Source organism: Diadema antillarum, unplaced genomic scaffold (assembly GCF_040938485.1).
Source record: "Diadema antillarum isolate AM-2024a unplaced genomic scaffold, OU_Dant_1.0 seq00000420_RagTag, whole genome shotgun sequence".
Taxonomy (NCBI): domain Eukaryota; kingdom Metazoa; phylum Echinodermata; class Echinoidea; order Diadematoida; family Diadematidae; genus Diadema; species Diadema antillarum.
In genome coordinates, this window is record NW_027271405.1 from 754,393 (window position 1) to 779,481 (window position 25,089).

At 39.1% G+C, this 25,089-nt stretch overlaps 1 protein-coding gene across 1 annotated transcript in view; it reads left to right on the forward strand.

Annotated features, from left to right (window-relative positions):
- Positions 1–617: 617 nt before the first annotated feature.
- The window catches only part of LOC139732408 (neutral amino acid uniporter 4-like), a 37,815-nt gene continuing 13,343 nt past the window's right edge, over positions 618–25,089 (forward strand). Inside the window, exons 1-4 of the mRNA XM_071643273.1 lie at positions 618–704; positions 21,646–21,825; positions 22,774–22,864; positions 24,930–25,018. Coding sequence (XP_071499374.1) covers positions 21,665–21,825; positions 22,774–22,864; positions 24,930–25,018 — 341 coding nt within the window. The 5' untranslated portion in view covers positions 618–704; positions 21,646–21,664. The remainder of the gene's footprint in view (positions 705–21,645; positions 21,826–22,773; positions 22,865–24,929; positions 25,019–25,089) is intronic.

Here is a 25,089-nt window from a genome sequence, read left to right on the forward strand (position 1 = left end):
GTGATATCACAAATTTATTTCGTGATATCACAAATTCGAATTTGTGATATCAAAAAATCATTTTGTGATATCACGAATTACCATTGGTTTTTCACGTGAAACCTATTTTTGATATCAAGAATTCGAATTTCTGATATCACAAATTCGTTTAGTGATATCTCAAATTGAATTTTAGATATCACAAATTCGAATTTCTGATATCACAAATTGAATTTGTGATATCAAGAATGGATTTTGTGATATCACAAATTCGATTTCTTGATATCACAAATTAAGTTCATGTGCTACACTTACGGGAATTTGTGATATCACAAATTTAATTCTTGATATCACAAATTGAATTCTTGATATCAAAAATTGGATTTTTTGATATCACAAAATGGAATTTGTGATATCAGAAATTAACTTTAAATGTAAAAAAGGCTTGCCATACGTACGCACAGCCCTTCCTTCCTCTGCGTGACTGCGGCGCGCGCCTGCTGCTACTGTTGTACGCGATGCACATGATCAGTCAGCTGTCGTGGGTGTAAACAGTGCCATGAAACTCATACTCTGTGTGTTGTTGTGGCTGTATGGCATGGGGTGATCTATCGTGCTCTTCCTATCTTTCTAGCTTCCTTGGTTGTGGGCTGAGGGCACATAATAGAGTGTTTAAATGATAAGACAATTAACGCCTTCTTCATCGACAACTGCTTGAATGACAGGTAAGCCAGCATACCATGTTTAAGAAAGTTTTATATTCTGAAATCTGTGGATTTTGCTTTGCAGGGAAATGGCACTTCCTAGTCTTTCTGACCTGCAGTCGATCAGCCGTTTCTGAGTCAGGCTGATCCCGGGATCGTATCCCGCCCGGTTGTCAAGCCGTATGTGTCCGCAGTTGAAAACAGCAGTGTAGCGTACGACGCAAGGCGACGTCCAGCCGGCGATTCTGACAATACATATTTCCAGATAATTTTCACCTTGTATGTACATGCAGTCTATACGACCAAACAGACGTCATCTACGACTACGTGTATGGATGCTTTTTTCCTCTTTTCAATTCAATATTAATAGACGGGACATTATAGTAATGTACGAAGCGCGAAGGAAGGCAAAATGGCCAAAATTGACATCGAGTCACGGCATCGGGTTAACCCCGGGGCGCTCCTTGTACACACCCAAGAGGTTCCCACGCAAGAATAGGCATCGGGTGTTAGACACCTCCCTGGTTAGACAGAAAGATCCGTCTGTCCGGAGGTGTCTTTTATTTATTTATTTATTTATTTTTTACGTTGTCGCTCTCCTCCAGGGACGGGGGATCCGTGAAGCCAGATGCAGTCTCTGCGGAACATATCCCCGACGACCAGATAGGCCTACAGTCTGACAGACCGAAAGCATCAGGTCTACTTAACAAAGCAGAACCCAGGGCTTATAAGTGTAAAATTTACTTTCGCACCACCCGGTCAAATGATTTCTAAACATGCACAAACTCACCCTAGACAGTAGTGCAGTAGACCTCTATTAGGCCAAGTAAAAAAAGATAGCAGTTTCTCGTCCGGGTTTTTTGAGCAAGGCGATGAGGGAGGTCCATACTATTTGATATCTTACTATTTTTTCGAGGATTGTCAAAATGAAAGTAATATGTGTTTCTCTTCCGGTAATTCCGAGAAAGGTAAAGAGAGAGGGCTTTACTATTTTCTATATCCAATTTATGAAATGAAATATCACTCTGGTAGCTGTGTTATGAGAGACCAGGGGTGGTATTCTGAAATCCTTCCTAGGAAGAAATTTCTTCCTAAGTCAGGATTTTTTCCTAAGTGGTATTCTGAAAATCTTCCTAAGTTTCTTCCTAAGTAGACTTTGGAAGAAACATAGGAAGGGGGCGGGAATATGCAAATTTCTGACTTAGGAAGAAGTTGGTATTCTAGAATGCACTTAGGAAAGAATTTTAGGAAAATATTTAGGAAAGCTCCACCCCTGTCCTAAGTACGTTGTTAAGAATAGCAAACTGCAAGCATCGTGATAGGCGCGCTTGTCAGTCATTGCGCGCACATGTACTTTGATGCGCGAAATGAGCGTGAGAAAGGGGACATGCCGCGCCCTCGTGTATGTGACCCTACGTCATAGTAATATGCGATTGTCATTGGCAGACATCGGTTAGTTCCTTATGATACGGCATTTCGTATTGGCTTAGGAAAGGACGTGGGCGGGAATAAGGATGGCCTAATTTGCATTAAGAAGTGCCTAGGAAGAAATTTCAGAATACCAATTTTGTCTTTCCTAGGCACTTCCTAAGTTTCTGACTTAGGAAGAAACTTAGGAAGAAACTCAGGAAGATTTTCAGAATACCACCCCAAGTGTATGTCTTGCCTGCACTCTGCATTTTCAAACAAATAGATTATGTACCATACTTGAAATGAAACTTCATGCATGCAGAAATACATTTGCTTTTTCTTTCCACTACAGATGTCAAGGGAAAATGACCATCTTAATACTGGTATTTAGTGTTGTAATGGCATTTCTGATACCAGTGTACTTGCAATTCTGATGTATTGTGCTATTAAGTGAAACAGGTATAAAACCTGTCTTTCAACAAAGAATGTACGACTGCAATAAATTCCATGATATTCAAAACACTGCTGTATTCATCATTGGTGTTTGTGACTTTTTGTGTCCACACAGCTGGTATGTATAGAACTGCATTTCTTCACAGTACAATAATGAAGCACATTCAACTGGAAACTGGCTCGTACAATTGCAGATGGATGTCAAAATAATACTAATATGGCATTACAGCATTAAACATTTAAAGATGTTTCTTCATGTTCTAAAAAGACATTTGATAATCACTCATCATTTGGATGATGAATGATTGTATACCACACTACAGATGATACGACTCACGGCCGTGTCCGTGAATTTACATCGTAAAGAAAAGTATCCCGCAGAAATACGAGACAAACCAGAATCCGTGGAAAAGTTATTTATTTTGTAGATACACCCATTTGATAATTCTACTCTCTAAAAAAAGATCGAGTGAAAATATTCACTCTTAAAAGAGTGAATACAAAATACTCATTTTGGAGTGACCTCAGGGATCACGCGTACGCACATTTTGCCAATACGGTGCGGCGTGCGGCACGGCCACTGCACCGGCACCGTATACCTTCCGACACTGCACACACATGCACAATCACATAGTCACGATGACATGAAAATGTATACAAACTCGATACAATCCTCACAAGCATTTGTACAGTACAATTCATCCGCTTGAAATATGAGAAACGGGAAAAATACAAACAATGCGCGAAACATGCGTGGAATATCAGCGATTGATCGCAAAAATGTTGCCGCTATCGCGTTCACGACGTACCGAGTGCGCTGTACATCACAGCTAGCCTCGCCTAGCCCAGGCCCGCCCGCGCGCGCCCATCCAACTGCAGTTCGACCATTGAGTTCGACTGCTTTGTGGGTCATTCCTTCTTGCCGAGCTCGCAGTGTGATGAAATGCATGCGTTATTACATACGCACTACAGAAGTTACAGCTAGCTGTCCTGTACAGCTAAGTAGAGGACGCAAGGCGTCATTAGAAATGAGACATCACGATTGGTAGGTAAATTGTCGATTTTTTTTTCGGCGGCCGAAAAAATAGTAAATATCAAAAAAAGTCGATGCGGCAAACGAAAATCGATGCCGGCGGGGAGCGGGCTGGGACGAGAATTATGAATTTTTGGTATTTTCAGCGCCATTTTGAAAATAGTAAATAGTAAAAAAATCGATGCGGCGGCCAAAATCGATGCGCGCGAGGACGAGAAACTGGTTTCTTTTTTTACTTGGCCTTATCTCTAGAGCTTCCAGTATTTATCCCAGCAATGTCTAATCATACTAACGCACTCTGTAGTGTCAGTAGACAGAAAGATCCGTCTGTCCGGTGCACTCTTTTACATTTTGCCATTGACGCTGTCAGACGGAGGGGATCCGTGAAGCCAGACGCAGTCTCTGTGGAACATTCCCCGACGGACAGATACAGACCGATCTTTCGGTCAATAGTGTCAGCTACTGTATCTTTGCTATGGGTATCAATGACATGTCTATGGAGGAGAGCTGATAAAGTAAAAGAAGTAAAAGACTCCTCCAAACAGACAGATTTTCTGTCTACTGGGTATCTTAGATCTAAAGACATCTACGATCTACTTTTGATTCACTTCAATCTATCAGACCTACTATAATTCTCATTCCTCGGGGATCTTTTTCACCCTCACGCAACTGACAAGCTTTTTCTCATGGCATGCCTCTCATAAAAAAAAAAAAAAATAGAAACAAAACTCAGAAAACATGGAATTCTGGCAACAAAAAATGTCACATTTTGGGACAACATTTTTTCTCATAATAATTCAAAATATTGTATTCAATAAGCACCAGATCACCCAATTCACACTGCAGCTTAAAAGTGCTATCAAGCTTCCTACCCCCTCTCATTCACTCCCTAATTGGTTGCATTGTTTCCTTGAGCTCAGAACATCAAGCCTTGCTGCTCTCTGACTTGGCATCTCTGGTTAGATGTATTTAAAAAAGGTTGCAACCTCTCTGGAAAATATCAGTGATAGAGCTCTACTAGAACCCTTATTCACTGTTGACAGTTTCCTAAGATTCTTTGAGTTGAAGTGTCATTTAATTATACGTAGTCATTTCTCATGTCACAAGTTCTCGCTCCCAATGGCATTCTGATGGTTTAGAGCAGTGCTTCTCAACCAGTGGGCAGCGAAGCTCTTGTAGGTGGGCTGCGATGTTTTCTCAAAATAAGAATTAAAAAGAGATTTGTTTTCGATCTACACACATAACTGGGCCCCCAAAACCTTTGTGGAAGCCAAATTGGCCTCCGGTTAAGAAAGGTTGAGAAGCGTTAGAGGATAGGCAAACCATAATGGCCAAAATGACCCTGGGACTGTCCACCCAAAAACAGAACCAGTCTCTAGTGAATAGTCATGAATTTAACACAAGTTGTGTCATCACAAGCTAGTCTAATTGATAAAAAAACCAACAACCCAAAAAACTAAAAAGGGGTCACTACATTATCCCAGTTCTAGCTCATATTGATATTGGAAAAGCTGCTTATTATGACAGTTAATTGTTTGCCCCAGGTACTTTCTCAAGTCATACAATACATTTTAGAACTGGCAGAAACAGATGTACAGAAAGTATTTGTTTTGCTATATAGTGGTTGATAGTGTTTTGATTATGTGCTGTATTATGCTAATTAAAGTACACTGGTATCGCAATTTCCTAGGTATATGGGTTATACACTGAGTTCATACCTCCTGCCTACAACATACATTGTTGCATCTTCTTTAAATAGTATGAAGGTATTGCACGCAAATGCTTTTAAATTCACCATTGCTACTGCAATCAGTCAATTCAATAGAAAGATGATAGTATGTTTAATGTCTTCCTTCAGACTGTCAGTGGAGAGCAAGGAACATTCCTGAAGCATCTCAGGCATATTGAATAGTTAGCAAACTTTCTTTCCCTGCAAATATTGGCATACAATGGGTATGTCTATCCTTGTTCTGTAAAGAGAAAGTTTACCTGTTCCCTACGTTGTACATGGGTTTCTGGAATACATTCCTTTGGACTCTGCACAAAATATGCCAGGATCCTGCAGGGAAATGGTTAATATCATGCTCACTGGAGCAATATTTATAGAGGAGCAAGTGTCTGTGATGTTTCATGGATCAAAGGAGACGTTTTAAGAGTCCTTTTCAGACCTTGCTGACTTTGTAGCAAGCCACTGCACACAAGCTTAGGAGACATTTGTGTGTTAAATGCAGTCAATGAAGAGGCTTGAACTACGCTTGAGTATGAACTTGAAAGGTGAATCTGATTATTAGTGGTTCGCTGCATTTGGTCATGCTTGTGTGGGTTTTATCAAAGATCCTCTGAGTTTTATTTCAAGTCTTGGTACTGTGTACACATTTTGTCTGGATGAGTTAACATGTACCGGTACTTACAATTACTTTGCACTAGTCAGAAAGTTCAGTGTGGTCAGCCTTTGTTCTTTTTAACCATTGATGTCTTGTCATAAACAGCAGGTTTTACAATGAGAAATTTCAATCACTTGCTGATAGTGTACCAGCCACTGTTTGTGATTCTTGTTTATTTGATGGAAAATAGAAATGTTGAGTGTTTTGGAAAATTTAAACATTTGTGACTGGGAGGTTGTATGCACCATTTTCATTTATTTATTTATTTATTTATTAATTTCTGTGAACTCAAATTTCAAATGAAATATGTCTAAAAAGAAAGAAATAAGTTGTCCTGGATGGAGGATGGGTCAAGTCAAACCAGGCAAATGATATCTGCACCACTGACCTCTATATGGTAAATATGTACACAATGATTATGCCATTGTCACTATCTGCTGGCACGTGTGGTTTCAAGGAGAGATAAACCCGTAGAAGGCGAGAACGGTCATCCCTACTGCACAGAACTTCTAAGGCAGTATTGTGAGGAGATCTATGCAATTCCAGTATTTAAACCAATTTATGAGAATTACTATGGCTTGCCAAGCCAGAGAACAATCTAGTGAGACCAAGTTGAATTTAGAAGTTCTCCTACTCTAACCACTGTGCTTTCTTTGTGGGGGAAGGGGGGGGGGGATGGTGGATGGAGAAAGGGTCATCTATAATCTAACCTGAATTGAGACATTGTAAAGAAAATGTCAAGACTCTAAACTGTACAGAATGGATAACAAATCGAAATTTATACAGAAATTGCTTCTTGCTATGTCATATCCTATTGTACAGAAGTTGTCTTCAATGACATGTGAGCATTAACAAATGAAAGTACATATCATGTACCCGGGTACATTAAACTTACTGTAAGTGGTAATTCTTCAATGAGTTGAGATTCTAATGTTCTTGCATGTGAAGTTTTAGTGTATTCCCTGGAATGTTTAGAAGTAGTGCATGAAGGACAGCTTCCTGTGTAGGCCTGTAATGTTCATGTGCTCATAACATTAATGACCTATTCCAAGAGGTGTGCAGTGACTTCATATTGTAATAAATGCACAAGATGGTGGCAGCTTGGCAACAACTTATCAGCAACTTATCAGCTGGGATACTTGGTATTTCAGATTTTCCTTTTCAAACTTCTCTCTGCATTTTGTTTTTCTTCGTGGGAGGGGAATTTCAGTAATTGCAAAACTCTTCAAATGTGAAACAGGAGCCAAAGTGGTTCCGCCCAGAAAAAATGGCGAAAGTGTGTGTGGTAAGTGTGGTTACCTCGCTCAATGTACCACCTTGCACATGATTATGATATGCTATGAAATTATAACAATGTCAAATTGATTGCCAAGCTGTGGCTCAATACGGCAGTTTATTTTTGAGCTGAGGGATGACAAGTACTTGTAAGTGTCTACACTTTAAAGGGATGATATAGTATTGGTTGAAGTGAAGATTCAGCTTTAAACTTTTTGCAAGATACTTTGAAACCACTTTATGAAATGTAAAAGAGCATACAATTCTAAGAGGAGTTCAGAGTTAACTTGATTAAAACTAGTTTTTGAAATAGCCGAGTTATCCAAAAATAAAGTGAAATAAAGGGATCCTAACAAAAGGTGGGTCCCATCTTTTATTTGGATCACTTTGTTTTGTTATCTCAGCCATTTCAAAACTAATTTTCATCAAATAAACTGTGAATTCCTCTTAGAATTATATGCTCTTTCATATTTCATAAGTGGTTTCTCATTGTCTAAAAAAATTATTGATCATTTAAAAGTTGGAAACCTGAAGCCCCCATCTTAATTGAAAACTGTACCATCCCTTTAAACCTATGCAAGTGGTACAGGTCTAAACTTGGAAAATGGCATGGCTTTGCTCTTTGTAAATTCACTGCAAGAGAAATGTTGTTTGATGGTAGTTGATATATCAGAGAGCTGTACCTTGATAGATCTATATAACATTAAATTAAATCTCTGTTAATGAGCATATTTGGTAAATTGACTTTTGATATATTTAATTTTGGCAAAAGAGTATCATAACTGGTCTGTTTCCAAAAGAATTTGAACGTAGAAGAAAATAAGATTATGAACAAATTGTATCAGTTTCTTTTTTTTCTGGAAGACAGTTCAAAGAATGGATACTTTCTCATATATTGAAAAATCAATTTGTGACTGATTATTCCCTTCCTCTTCTTCTTCTCTGTCTGTTTGTCTGTGTGTGTCAATGTCTGTCTGTCTTTCAGGTTTGTGCACTGGTATAAGTATCGTATGCATAGTGAGACTTGCATGTAGGCCTACAGTACTGTACATGTATGTATGCCCACTGTCGCCACTGTAAGCAGCCCTTGTCATGTGTGGCTTGTAATTTTACCGGTACACGTGACTAGACACCACTGTCAATGAAACACCCATTTCCTTTCCCACGACATTGTTCTGACATGGCTTCAAGAGAGAGAGAGAGAATTAGTCATACATGGTAGAGGTCAATGTCTGAATTCCAACAATAGCCAATGCAAAAGGAATTACAGTCTAAAAGGATTGTAGTTCGTCGTTTCTGGTAGCAAATCATGTAATTACATATGATATAGGTAAATTCATTTAGAAGCATTTTTCTACCCTATTTGTGCAAAGTTTGTTCTAACTTTTTATTTGTGTGTGTGTAAAGTGGCAATGTTATGGAGACAGTGACTGAAGAAGGAGGGAGCGTGATATTCCATTTGAATGGTTAGAAATACTATTGAGGGACTTGTAACCTCTCCAGAACAGTACATCAAACCTTGAGATAAAAACACACCCCTGTATATTCCTTGCAACAACACTTATTGCCTACGATGTACTCTATGGATTTTTTAGGGAACTGCTGCATTACTCTGCCGTGTTACGAAAACTCTGCTGAACATGAAGGAGGGATTGTGTTCATCGCAAGATTTGCAAGTACTCCAAAGATTTGCAAAGTTCAGAAAGCACACTAGCTATACAAGCAGCAATCTTTAATGATGTTTTTCTCAAATTTACTTCTTGTTGTTGTTTTTTCTTTTTCTTTTTTTAGAATGGAAAATTAAAACTTATTGTAGTGATTGTGTTAAAAATACCACTGTTCTATCATGTGGCATCTTTCCACAAAAATGTTTCCCTTGGGAGATCATAACTATGTCATCTTGCCATTGGGCAAACATAATAAAACTGTTATGCTGTCATGTGATGTCATTCCAGTAGCCGGCTGGTTCTTGACTTATCCGTACAATGGTGCCTGTTAATGTCTACCACATTGAATTGTGGCACAGAAAGTGAGTGAGGAAGAAGGGATCCACAGAGAGAGAGAAAAAAAAAAAGATAATACAGTACTTGTACCACTAAAGTTGTCTCATACAGCACATATTGTAGTGACTAGTGGTGTCATCGTTTCCCCCTATTTTTCTTTTTATTCTAAATCTTTAAAGGACAAGTTCACCTTCATAAACATAAGGATTGAGAGAATGTAGCAATATTAGTAGAACACATCATTGAAAGTTTGAGGAAAATCAGACAATCCGTTCAAAAGTTATGAATTTTTGAAGTTTTTGTGCAGTACCCGCTGGATGAGAAGACTACTGCAGTGTATGAATAACTTAGATGTCACATGCGTACAACAATATAAGGAAAATATAAAGAGAATTTCACAAAATTCCATCTTTTGAAAAAAGTACACATTCCCCTGACTCGCTACCGATAAATGTTATGGGTAATATTATTCCCCCTGCCTGTAGAAAGAGGCAAGTCAATTGCTCTTTTATTATGCGAAAAAAAGTGAAAATATGTTGAATTTTCTTTTATATTTTCTTTATACTGTTGTACGCATATGACTCACAAGCTGTAGTAGTCTCCTCATCCAGCGGTTCCAACACAAAAATTTAAAAAATTCATAACTTTTGCATCGATTGTCCAATTTTCCTCAAACTTTCACTGATGTGTTCTACTAATATTGTTGCATTTTCTCAATCCTTATGTTTATGAAGGTGAACTTGTCCTTTAAGTGTATTTTTTAAAGAACCTCTGACTCATACTTGCCTCCAAAGATTTTCAAAGTGCCATTTATAAACAAAAACAATGACAGGTTTTTGTGTTTTAGTTTTATTTTGGAGGATTTGGCCCAAAAGAACTGATATGTTGCAAGAACTCACTTTTGATTAAAAAAAAAAAAAAAAACCTGTAGAGTATTCACCAAATATCAATGATTTTTAGACTACAGCTTGTGGAAAGCTGAAGGCACAAATTGAAAGCCCATCATGATTTTTTTTTTTTTTTGTGAAAAAGAGAATTTTATATTTCTATATATCTAGACTGCAAATGTGGTAGAATCATGCGTTCTTGGGCTTCTGTATATGCTGTATAAGCTATTATTTTCACATACAGATATATATATATATATATATTTTTTTTTTTTTTGCGAATGAGGAGGTCACAGACGTATTTGCGAGATGTTGTTTTCGTGAATTGTAGACACAAGGCTATCATTAGTGCACTATTACCCTGCGCATGGCGACATTTTTGCATGTTGTTGAATTTGCGATCCGACGGTAATTCGCAAATTTCGCAAAAATTACAGCCTCAGAAAAATAACAGTTACTGCAGTATTTGACTGAGTAAATGCAACTTGTTACATAGTACATGTATCTTTGAACCTGGGAGTGAAGATACTGGTCAATACAGTGCTACAGTTGTATGTTTTCATAGTATTAAGAAAGGCCAGGAGTACATTTTGTATGTCAATCATTGTGTATTATAAAGAGTCATTAATCGATCAGTCTTATCATACTAAATGGTTTAATGGGGCATATGAGTTGCGGTATAACATACACACTTTCTATTCATGTAGGATAACCTATTTCCTCCTGTACTTGTGATAAAAACCGGTAAAGTGACATTGATCCAAAACGCTGTATCCTGTATAAACCACACAGACAGTGGGAACAACCCAATAAAGCCAATAGATTTCATGTTCTGGCTAACGGAAAGGAAATTGTAAATGAATAGCCGTACCAAGTGCCATTAAATGTTTTGTTACACACTGGGTCATAGTAATGGTATTGTAAATGTGGGAAGTAGTGAAGGCCACGCTTAACAGTGTTCGAAATTGGCGATGGTCCGCTGGCCTCCAGTGCCTGCCGACATCACGTGTGTGCCTGCGTGCTGTATTGTAGACCGTCCTTCCTGCCCCGATATTCAGTGGCAAAATTACCAGTTGGAGGTTTGTTTGCCTGATAACATACAGCAAGTCCCCCTGATAATTCACATGCCTTTCTAGGCACGTCACAGCCTTGGAGTCTGAACTGGTCGGAAGGTGTCACGGTCCAAATTCTTCAGTTTGTTGAGATTTTAAAACAATGCACTGCCAGCTACATAACAAGTAGCTATAATTGGCACCCTATGATATAGATGTAGACCAAAGCGCTCATTGTGAGTGTAGAATGGTTGACCAACAATGCCACATTCAAAGCCGATATGAACCCCTTCCCCTAAAGAAAATAAAAATGCACACACAAAAATGAAAGAGCTTGGAGCAATATAACAGACAATTTTGTGCTAGATGGCTCTTGCAGTGTGTATGTGTTCTGAATTACAGATTTCCCTTTCCCCTCTGGCCTCTTCCTCTACCAAAGAAAAGAAAAGAAAAGATCACAAAAAAGAAAGAAAAAAAGTTATTGGTATCATGAACATGACGTATGCATGATTTGTAGACTGTAGACATGTGACCTCGTTTGATGAAAATGAAACATGCTAGCAAGAAGAATGACAAGAGGTGCATTCGCATTAAAATTATTACTGCCATATCAAATACCACTGTATCAAATACCACTATAACTTCTTATCACTGTTCACTTTGGGGAAATATCATCATGGTAGACACCACAGTTTTTCAGTTGGTACAGTACCGTTCTCGTTTGTGAAATCCTGTGGTATTTCTGGCCCGAAAGTACACCTCTCCGAGGTAAGCACTGCGCATTGTAGGCCTATAAACATTCTATTCCATCTCCAATGGGGTGAATATAGGAAGATAGAGAGATAGACCGCACTGCGATGGGTGTTATTTCGTGACATGATGTACACTCAAAGCTCGTTAGCCCAACCAAACGCCGTGCGAACCTGTCGCGACTTCTGTACAGCGACAGGGCTGTGTATAGTTAAAAGCCTGTATGTGCATTTCATGTGAAGTTTCAATTACCACTCTAAATATCACAGCATTTTGCAATGTATTTCGCGGAGTATATAGTGGTGTATTTGCGTTCAGGTTTTCAGTGTAATTGTATTATAACTGAATTATATGTTTTGATGTAAGTATGTGTCAGATGTTTGCACTTTGTTTTAGAAGCCTTCTTTGAGGAAACATTCGTTTTCTGGACTTTTTTCGCGTTTGCTCTGTTAAAGACAGTTGTAAAGTTGTACAAATGATGTTATGAGTGGGTCTAATCATTTCGCCAAAAACACACAGTGTGATAGGCATTATACCTACTGTAGTGTTTATGGGACAAATTTCAGCTGTGTGTTCTGTGTCCATATTGCAGAAAAAAACAAAATGTACTGTTCATACAACGTACATTGTATACATGTACCTGGCAGCAGTTAACTTTCCAGATTCCTCATTGTTGCTTTCAGGATGTTTTTAATTATTGTCAAAGTTCATTACAGTATAAAAATTTATGATGCACAGGTCTGAGTGCATCAGTATACAAATGATGCACAGGATAGAGTGTGTGTGCGCCTCGTGCATGTCGCACCATTGTCAATACTCTCGAGCGCGCCGCACCTTCACTAACGCCACGAAATAATCCTGTGCATCATTTGTTTTATAAAATGGGTCGAAAACTAACAGCATTATTCACGTACCTTTGTGGGTCAATACCAGTCAGCTACATGTAGCACTCGCTCAAAAGTCAAGATGTCCGAAGATGTTCGTCCCAAACATTTACGCACGTCGCACTCGGAAATCCCGCACATAAGTACTGTACGTACGTATAAGAGTATACGTACGCCACGTGTTATGCACAAGAAAGGCCGCCGGCTGTTGTGGCAGCCCGAACTAGAAGTTGTTTACAGGATTGACAGCGCGTATAGTAACTTGTAACAACTGATTGAGTGCGCACTGCTAGTGTAAACATTGTGACGTACGTCAGGCCCCGGCCGTGCATTTACTAAGAAATTAATGCACGCACACGTGACTCATTTCAGCGCTTCCAATTGGCTACATTCTTGAACCCATTTTATAATAGGAATTGTGTGCATACATTTGTATGGTGACTATGGAATTGTTAAACATACTTGGCCGCGCCTCTTGGATTTAGACAAGATTCCATGTGCATTATTCATACTGACACACTAAAAGATGTGTGTATCATCTGTTTTATCGAACAGTAGACAAATTTTTGCCAGAAATCCATTGTTTTCATCATATATCCGATAATTACCAATGCTCTGCAAATTTACTGTCTGATGCATTTCCTTTTGGCTTGCCACTGATACAATTGTGCATCAGTAATTTCTAGATGCACAGTTAATTTACTGGATGCATGGCTAGCCATTTCTTGCTACATTGTAAGTGCAGAAAATAAAATGCTTGCTCAGTGCATAAACTCTTGCTCTTTGTTACTCTTGGATGCATGGCCAGCCATCTCTTGCTATTTGCTCAAATGCTTGCTAAATGCACAAATGCTTTTGTTACAGCTTGTGTGCAATAGTATCTCTATGTAAGTATTGCTAGGGATTGCAATGACAATTTGATATCAGATAAGCTACCAGTAAGAATTGATGCATGACTTTCGACCAAGGAGATTTCAGAAATTTTTAGACTCATTCCATGAAAGTTCTTGCCACGGGGTAATGACATACAATGTATGACTGAGATATTTAAAAGGAAGCATATTTTTTTGTTTCCTTTGCATTGATTTTGAATGGAAAGTTGATAAATCCATCTAAAAACTTTTTAAAAGCACATACTGTAATCACTAGATGAGAAGGTATACAGTAACTGTATGTCTATTCTGAATGTAGAAAGTAGTTCATTGTGGGAATCTAAAGGGCTTTTTACACTTGTAAATTTTTGCTTAGCCCCGGACTATCGGTGGGGCTAAGGGGGGGCCTTAGCCCCACCGTTGGTACGGGACTATCCTTAGCCCACTTTCTGTTTACACTCGTTTTTGCCAAAGTGGGCTAGCCCCACCGATAGTACGGTACTATCTGGCCCTGCAAAATAGCAGGGGTTAGCACCGCAATTGCGGTGCCAAGCAAGTGAGTGTAAACAGAACGAAAAAATAATCCTGGGCTAAGCGACGGAGACGAAGTCCGACCCTCACTGACCAATCAGAAACGAGGCAATCAAGTGCTGCCGGTGCGTGCGTGTACGTGTACAGTACACAGCGTAATTATGAATATTCATGTGGTTTGGAAAGTCCGGGGCTAAGAAATACGAGTGTAAAAAGGTCAGTTTTCTCCTTAGCCCCGGACAAGAGATAGTACGGGACTAATTGGCCAGTGTAAAAAGCTGAAAAAATTGGTACGGGACTAACGATAGTCCTGGGTCAGAGAAAGTCCGGGGTTAAGAAACACAAGTGTAAAAAGCCCTTAAGTTTTACAGTTGTATGTACACTGTTCAACGGGTTGTTCAGTGTGTGGGAGCATGAACCAGCTGTGTGTGTACATGTATGAGTTGTGTTTTGAAAAACATTCAGATCATTGAAAAACAAAAGTTTTAGAGAACATTCATGATAATCATACCTTGCAAGATTTCTGTGAGCTGTAAACTTCTAATGCATGGTGGCAAACTCCACCATAAAATGTGGGGGACAGGTATTTGCTGGTACACTTGTAGTACAGGTTGGTTTGAAAGTTCTTTATAATACTGTCAAAGTCAGCACTACTCTAAGAAGTGTCTTGGTAGCAATTAAAATGACATGGCATGTCCTTTTCAAATCTGCTGGCAGCTCAGATGAATGCAGAACAATCGCTTCATTTACCTTTTATTTTATCAAGGACACTTGTACACCAGCCATTATTGTGGCATATGTTATGAAGTCCATCACAAAACCTGGATATCTGCTAGCTGGACAGGCAACTGACATACCCAACTCGAAATTAAACATTCAACAATCTCACCAATCATACCCCTTTCAGGTAATTGCTGTTCATTTATCCGCATCCAAATAATGCGGATGAAGTAATCAAAATCGCGTTCATATATCCCATGAAGTGCGCACTACTTTTACGAGCGCCCGTTCATATAACGGTGCAAAAGACAGGAGTATTTGTCATGGTTACTGCGCACGCCTCTATAATGACGTACTGTTTCCGATGATATACTCACGTGTATGCACACCTCTTGCTCAAGCTCAGCAATCAGCGGTTGTGCGGGAAATCGAGTGACCTTTGACCGAACTGTGGAATGTTAGTCCGCATAAGTTGTAAAACGCGTTCATGTATTCTCAATCAACTCCTCATGCTGCAATAATGCGGATAATAGCAGCATCAAAATAATGCACACTTTTTTACTCCTCTCCCGTTCATGTACATGTAATCAAAATTTTACGACTTAGTGCTCCTATTATCCGCATCCACGATTACCTGAAAGGGGTATCAGTTGCATGCATATGGGATTGGTACTTAGACAATATTCTCCAGTACAGTCAGACTAACCCCCTATTCAGACGCAAGCCAGTTTATACCAAAATGCGATAAAGAAACGACGTACAAAGACTCATCGTATAGCCGATAGAACGTTCAGACGCTAATTTTGACCATTCCGGCAAAACGTCGTATAGATGTGCAGTTTCTCACTGCGCATGTTGTTATGGCCATGAGTGACAGGTACAAGGTTACCTTTCATGCTCGCTCCCATTAAGCCCCGCACAGTTATACCGTTCTATGGTCGCCATACGTTCAGACGCACAATGGACATGATGGAATGCTGATTCGTTATCGAGTTCTAGTTCGAAACGATGCTCTGACCGTTGTTTCGTTATACGTCGTTTCGTTAGTCAGCGTTCAGACGTATAAATTCATCGTATAGCTATACCATTTTGGTATAGCTATACCGTTCTAGTATAAATTTTTTGCGTCTGAATGCCCTGTAAGGCTGGTTATCTAACTAGAGAGAGAATCATGTTTCAAAACATACTTTGAATGCATTTCAAACTGTGGTAATGGTGTTCACAACCATGGTTTGAAACACAATCCTTGGTGCCATGTTTATCAAAACATTGTATAATTGTGATTTGAGTGCTGCGAAGCTGCTTTGATCCATTCGACCCAGGAAGTAGAGGTCATTTGAGGCAATCACTTTTTTGTGTTTAAAGCAATGGCGTGTATACTAGAAGTTGACTGTGGCAGCTCAGAGGTATTACATGCTTGAAAACGACTTTGGTCCTGGGAAATAGAGGTCAACTGAGGCCCGCGCTTTTTCAGCGTGTACGTACACTAGAAGTTGACCTTGGCGGCTCAGAGACTGTAAACATGTTTCAAAACGGCTTTGCGTTTATCCACTCGTAGGAAGGCGATATGTTCTCAAACGCGTTTCAAAATGCCCGTTATGGTGTTCAAATTGGCGTTTCTCAATGTGTTTTAATACACGGTTGCATTTATAGCCCAAACATGCCTCAAAGGCGTTTAGGATTGTGATTCTGCCTCAGAAAATTTTTTAGATAAACGCACCCTAAAAAAAAGAATAAAGTAAAGTAGAAGAAGGATGAGGAGGAAGTAGAGGAAACAAACAAACAACAAAAAAGGAAACCTCTTCCAGGCTATTTGCAATTTGGCATCCTCGAACCTGAAAGAAAAACAGCCCGTGGTGGTTGCATTTCATGATCCCAGCCAAAGAAAGTAATTAATATTCTATACTTACCATGTGATATGTTGACCTTGCTGATATTGACATTATGTGTACCTTTTGTAAATATCGTAATGTTTGTTGACCTGTTGGTTTATATCCAATAAAAAGTTCTTTTTTTTTTTAAGGCATCATTTGACACTGCCATTGCAGCCAGAGAGGTGATACATGTAGATGATTTTCATGACCAGCTACAAGAAATAATAGACAAAACAGTGTCAGTCAAAGGGATATTACTCTCATTTTGGGAGACTGGAACTGCAAAAGTGAGGACAAAGTACGTGTAAAGACAGTTTGAAGGTAAACATTGTACCCTTGGCAATGGCAGTACTCAGCAATGAAAGGGAAGATCCCCTGGAAGAGTATTTACGTCACAAATGATGGTTGTAACTCATCCCCTGTTAAGACACAAGCCAGTTTGTATCAAAACTTGATAAAGAAACGATGTATAAAGAGTCATCATATTATAGCTGACAGACCATTCAGACGCAAATCGCGGCCATTCTAGTATAAATTTTTTTGCGTCTGAATGCCTTGTAAGGCTGGTTATATAACTAGAGAGAGAATCATGTTTCAAAACATACTTTGAATGCATTTCAAACTGTGGTAATGGTGTTCACAACCATGGTTTGAAACACAATCCTTGGTGCCATGTTTATCAAAACATTGTATAATTGTGATTTGAGTGCTGCCAAGCTGCTTTGATCCATTCGACCCAGGAAGTAGAGGTCAGTTTAGTTCAGTTCAGTTCAGTTTATTCAAACCAAATCAAACATGACAAAAATACAAGACATAACTGCAAAAATTCAGAATGATAGGTTTGGGACCCCAGTGAAGCACAGCTTGTGGTCGGGGCCCCTTTACACAATACACTACAGTATATGGCAAGGTGTAACATATTTACATGGAATATAACGTATATTATACAGCATAATAAATGCAGACAAGTACACGTATACCACCTCCCCCATACACAACACAACACATACACACACTCACACACACACACGCATACACACATGCATGCACACTTCACACATGGCTACCTCATCTCATTTTCTACATTCATGTACCTAATTTCGATCTGTCGAAAAGGTGTCTTTTACACAAAATTTTAAATCGAGACAGTGTAGGGCAATCACTTTTTTGTGTTTAAAGCAATGGCGTGTATACTAGAAGTTGACTGTGGCAGCTCAGAGGTATTACATGCTTGAAAACGACTTTGGTCCTGGGAAGTAGAGGTCAACTGAGGCCCGCGCTTTTTCAGCGTGTACGTACACTAGAAGTTGACCTTGGCGGCTCAGAGACTGTAAACATGTTTCAAAACGGCTTTGCGTTTATCCACTCGTAGGAAGGCGATATGTTCTCAAACGCGTTTCAAAATGCCCGTTATGGTGTTCAAATTGGCGTTTCTCAATGTGTTTTAATACACGGTTGCATTTATAGCCCAAACATGCCTCAAAGGCGTTTAGGATTGTGATTCTGCCTCAGAAAATTTTTTAGATAAACGCACCCTAAAAAAAAGAATAAAGTAAAGTAGAAGAAGGATGAGGAGGAAGTAGAGGAAACAAACAAACAACAAAAAAGGAAACCTCTTCCAGGCTATTTGCAATTTGGCATCCTCGAACCTGAAAGAAAAACAGCCCGTGGTGGTTGCATTTCATGATCCCAGCCAAAGAAAGTAATTAATATTTTATACTTACCATGTGATATGTTGACCTTGCTGATATTGACATTATGTGTACCTTTTGTAAATATCGTAATGTTTGTTTACCTGTTGGTTTATATCCAATAAAAAGTTCTTTTTTTTTTAAAAGGCATCATTTGACACTGCCATTGCAGCCAGAGAGGTGATACATGTAGATGATTTTTATGACCAGCTACAAGAAATGATAGACAAAACAGTGTCAGTCATAGGGATATTACTCTCATTTTGGGAGACTGGAACTGCAAAAGCGAGGACAAAGTACGTGTAAAGACAGTTTGAAGGTAAACATTGTACCCTTGGCAATGGCAGTACTCAGCAATGAAAGGGAAGATCCCCTGGAAGAGTATTTACGTCACAAATGATGGTTGTAACTCATCCCCTGTTAAGACACAAGCCAGTTTGTATCAAAACTTGATAAAGAAACGATGTATAAAGAGTCATCATATTATAGCTGACAGACCATTCAGACGCTAATCTCGACCATTCTGGAAAACATTGTATAGATGTGTAGTTTCTGACTGCACGTGTTGTTATGGTCATGAGGTCACCACTACTGAGAGGAATAGGGTCACCTTTCACATGAGCTCATGTTAAGCTCCGCCCAGTTATACCGTTCTATGATCGTCATACATTCACCCCCTATTCAGACGCATGCCATTTTATACCAAAGCTCGATAACGAAACGACGTATAAAGAATCATCGTATAGCCGACAGACCGTTCAGACACTAATTACGACCGTTCTGGGAAACGTCGTATAGATGTGCAGTTTTCCACTGCGTATGCTGTTATACATTGTAGTCATGAGTGACAGCTGTGGGGTCACCTTTTGTCCGCCCAGTTTACCGTTCTATGGTCGCCATACGTTCAGACGCACACGGAATGCTGATTTGTTATCGAGTTCTAGTTCGAAACGATGCTCTGACCGTCGTTTCGCTATGCGTCGTTTCGTTATATGTCGTTTCGTTAGTCAGCGTTCAGACGTATAAATTCATCATATAGCTATACCGTTTTGGTATAGCTACATATGTAGTATAATTTTTTTTTGCGTCTGAATGCCCTGTCAGATGCATAATGGCACTAGATCGCCTTTCATATATTTTGTCTGCTTCAGGGATGTGAGAGTTCAAGAGTTTTATAGTCTGATAATGATATTAGAGTTTTACTCTGCCCAAAACCCGCTTTTCAGACCTTTTTTATGCAGTTCAAATGCAATGATGCACTTCAGACATTTTTTTCATACGTTTCAGAATTGTTCAGACTTTATTCTACAAGTTAATGAAGTACTCTCTCACCTATGCTGTTTATATTGAGCTAGAAGGTTGCTCAAGGCTGATCGAGGAGGTATCAGAGCCTAAAGTCTAATAGTATGACATGTATATCGTCGCTAGGGTGACAAGACCTTGTATCTGCAATTTTGGTGAAAATGACCTTTTTCAGTAATGGTCAAATATTGGGTTAACTGATACCTGTCCAAATCCCAACTGTCTTACTCCAAAGATGAAGCCACCACGGCATGTCAAAGGAAAGGATATCCCATTCGCCACAGTGCTTTGACTGCCATGTTTTTTGGCTCTCCTGAACATTTGACATTGTACAAGGTCTTGTCGCCCCAGCGACGATATACTAGTATGGGGTTTACAGTTTGCAAATTTGATGAGCTGATACAGTATGCTGATCAATGTGATTGGTGCTCTTGTCTCTCATTGACCTACACTTTAATTGTCAATAAATTTTATTTCTTCAGTTGATATTAAACAGATGAAAGCAGATTCTCTGTGCATCAAATAATTATTACACAGTTGCAGAGACTGAGTGGTGATAACGTTTATGATTTGTCAATATGACTTTGCACAGGGGTAGAGATTATAGATGCTCACTAATGACGAGAATAATTTCATACTACTGTATACGCCGTTATTTTCCCGAGGGTTTTATTTTCGCGAATTTCGCGAGCGCCGGGCTGATCGCGAAATTAAAGACACGCGAAAATATTACCCTGTCATACCTTATGTGCAAATTGATGACAAATGCATCAAACGCTTGCCGGACCAGAACGCGGCTGTTACATCGGCCAGTACGTACACATACTACTATATTACTAAGTATGTACGCTATGGTGCGACCGATTGTGGAAGTGCAGTACGATGCTAAACGTGCATTAAAATGTACAATCACCGTGCTACGTTACGTTACGCGAGCGAACACTGGCTCGACGTGGTTGGGTACACGGGTGAGGCCTAGGGATGCATGTAGCCCGACCAGACGCCATGTGCGCAGGGCCGTGCAGACGCCATGCGCAGCTATAGCTGTAGCTAGCCCGACACTTGTGTACAGCGACAGTACAGGGCCGTGTATATAGGATGCATGTAAAACTTTTGCTAGCGCTAGCGCAGCTCTGAAACTTTGTTGTCTATTTGCTGCAACATTTGGTAGGTACTGAGTACTAGTACTTGTGAATGCCGTAATTGTTTCATTTTATAAATCTTCTACTGTGTTGTTTCTATTTTCATGTTTGGGAAGTCACAATGCAAATGGAAAAACGTTACGAGTACGTTGGCAAGTGTTTGAACGTGTTTCTCGGGCTTGGCAGTAGACCCTACTACTACTATCAATCGCGAATTTAACAACACGCGAAAATGCCACTGATACCGTGATTCGCGAAAATATCTGTACGCGAAAATATTGGTGTATACAGTATATTTAAACAAAGCAACTGGAAAGGCGTGAGATGATGATCTTGTCTAGTTCACATGTATGATTGTAAGTGATATCCTTTCTGATTCTTGTAAAAGATATTCAACCTTGAAGTTCCTCAACCAAATTCTTATCTGATTTTACTGTTAAAAAATGTACTTTATTATAGAGTATCATCTAGTGTAAACTTAAACGTGTAATAAATTCTTTTCTTTTAAGAGGATTTACAATCTGGAGGTGATGACGTAAACCCACAATTTAACTTCGAATTCTCTCTACAGAAATGTACGGAATGAGAAGGGGACTTCGTCAGTGTATAGCATCTAAATTCCAAGAATGCCAAGTGAGTGGTATTTAGAGTTTATTTACATCCATTCTCCATTTTGCCACTTCCTTTCTGTTTTCGCAGAGTTTCACGAGCTTTCATCATGTCCACCGCAGAGGAACGGCAGCCGATTCTGTCACAAGAACGGAGTCTCACTGTCAACTTCGTGCCTGAAGGCCGCGGTAGCTCCCGTCGCGAGGACCGCGATAATGGCAACCTCACACTCTCCACAGAATCCCGCCTCCTCACCTCACATTCCACTACGTAGGTGTACTAAGGGACCAGAAAGGGGGGGGGGGGGGGGGGAGTGATCCCATCTTCATATGTGAAGAGATCTCATGAATAGTTCTCGGTTATTATTGATGTTCACACATCTTTGGGACCAATCTTCATTCACACTGTTGTTAGCTGTTTGATAATAATATTTCTAGTATGGAAGATGTTCATCATCGTGGTAGAAACTTCAATAATATTTCTGTCTTTTTTTCTGAGCTACTGACTGCATAAGCACTACTCCTTGTTTTACCAGGCTCCCTTTCGTTTTCATTGTTCACCAAGCTTCCATTATTGATATGACAAAGCAATACAGGAAACCCTCATATCATTATGTCGTAGAGAGTTTTAACGATCAATAGAAAGTGCTGACTTTCCATATTAATAGGGATGAGGTGGAAGTCATCATTGCTGTACCATTGACAAAAAGAATAGTGTTTGCTGTACCAGGGGTAGTAGTTTTGTTTGTTTTGCTGTTGTAGACACCAATAGAAGAAATATGGAAGAATGACATCATGGCCTAGTGTAGTTTTTATAAATCATTTTTGACTGATATTATTTTTTTTTTTGCACAAAAAACCTGTCTTCACAATGCCACAAGTTTCTTGTAATTAGGTCTTATTTTAATGAAATTTCACTGTTCTGTTTTCCTGTGCTCTTCCTAGAAGTAAAATATGATTCCACCATGTTTAGTTGACTTTGATTAACATAATAACTGAAACAAATTAATATTTTATGTAATTCTCTCACTCTGAGATACTGGTCTATATTATACTTTATATCAGAATCACCTTAAATGCATGAAGTGGCATTTCATTTCAAGTAACTGTAGAATATCAATCAATGTTTTAGTAGCCTACCAGAGTATAGAGTGGGAAAAACAGTTCATTCCTTAGTTTTCATTCCATTGTCTTATTTATTCAACCCTTTCTCCACCAGAAATGCTGAGACCCTGATGCACATTATAAAGGGCAGTTTAGGCACCGGAATCCTCAGTCTGCCTATGGCCATCAAAGAGTGTGGTATCGTGGTGAGTGAACATGGAGATGAAAATAGAGATGGGCTTTATGTTTTAGGAGTTAAGCTCAATGACTGATGAATATCACTGCCTATCTGTCCACCCATATTATCCTCTTATCCATTTATCCATCCATCTATCTATCTGTCTATCCGTCTATCTATGGAATAGACAGACAGATGTCTATCTGACCAACTATCTATTCGAGATCTGTTTCTATAGCTATCCATCTTCAATGTATCTATGGCTCGACAGTTACCATGGTACATGCATATGTCTCGTTAGCCATCTATCCATCCTTTCTATCTATCCAGCTAACTTTCTTTTTATCTATCTATCTACCTATCATATCTATCCATCTATCATTCCATCTATTTGTCTATCTATGTATCTACCTACTGTTGAATTGTTGTATAGCAACCATTCAAGACAAACAAGATGACCATCTTAGACAGGTGGTCTCTGTGGACAGGTTGGCACCTGACTTAATGTTAATGTTATCAGAAAATATGCATGTCTGTAATACATGTTACATGCGTGTGTCCCGTAATTCAATGTCTGCCTAACACTGGGACATGTCTCTAATGGTCATAGCCCAAAATGAAAATAACTGGAAAAAATGGTAAGCCATTTGGTTGGTCTTTAAAGCTTTCATTTATGAAGAGGTACATAAAATGACTGCTATGACAGGTTGGACTATATGTGTGTATATAAGTATTATAAATAAGGATGTTGTATGTACTAGGTGTTTCAAAAAACATTTCCCACTTTTGATCATTAATAGTTCAAAAACTATTCATCCGATAAAACTGTCATTGATATGAGTAATAGCTGGATAGTGTACAATTTGGTTGGAGGTGATTTGTGCGTGAAAACATAAATCAGTTTCATTAAATCTAAGATTGATTTTAAAGTAAGGTTTCAGATTTTGGTCAAATTTTAACCCTCTGTACAAAAATTGAACTTCGCTCAGGAACCAATGATGTGTATGTGAGTGTGTGCTGACAATGGCCCTGAACAATGGACATGCCTGAACCACCTGTTGACTAGGCGTCAGTCTCGCGCTCCCTGGCACATGAATACTTAATCAATAATTTGTGTGGATTGCCTGGGCACTGCTAGTCTGAATTCATGCATGGTAAAGTGCTTGCAAACACCACATTTCATTCCAGCTGGCAATCATTTTCAAATTTTGCTTCACATATCACTAAATTTGGGATAAGCATAAATGATCTAAAGTTCCTCATTTTGATACAACTGTCTACTAATTAAATGGTCCGACAAATTTTTCGCTTTTTCGATAAAAAGAGATCATTTTTGGTAAAGAGTTCAGCAGCATTTATCATTGGGGCAATTTGTTTCACAGTAGATTTATTTAAGGCTCCATATACACAAGTGTATATATGCTCTAATTGATTTTCTTTACTTCCTGTCACCATGTTTACGATAGAACAGAAGGTATTCATTGTAATTTTGTTTTTCAGAAGTAGGGAGAGTACTGTCGTGACTGTCATCGACAGGCATTTGACTTTACACAGATACTGCCAGAGGCTGAATAAAGACTACTTGTGATAGTGGAATTTCTCATGAATGAATAATGAAGCATTCAAACCCTGGCCATTGTTCAGGACCATTGTTAGGGTGTTAACCACACACTCCCATACACACCCATTGACCCCTATGCAAAGTGAAATTTTGTACAGAGGGTTGAAAATAGAGCAAAGTCTGGAACCTAACTGTGAAATTAATCATGGATTTCATGAAACTTATTTATGATTTCATGTTCAAACCACATTCAACCAAATTGTACACTATTCAGCTATCACTCATATCAATGACAGTGTTATTTGATATACAGTTTTTGAATTATTAAGAATCAGAAGTGGGAAATGTTTTTTGAAACACCTAGTATATATGTAAACAAACAAGTGTTTTCACCGAATTTCTATTTGGACCATTGTAGGAGAAATGGTGTCTTTTAAGTTTCACTTGCGTGTGTTGCACAAATGAAAAGACAGACAAACTAACAAACTTGTGAATGATATTTTGCATCTTTCTCTGTGTTGTATCCAAACAGCTTGGTCCCATCCTTCTCTTCCTCATTGCCATTATCTCTGTGCATTGTATGCTGGTTCTCGTCAGATCCTGCCATTTCATCTGCAGCAGGTAGGTGGGCCTTGGAGCTCGGATGATTTGGGGGGGGGGGGGGGATTGGCACCTCCTTTGGCTGAGAGCAA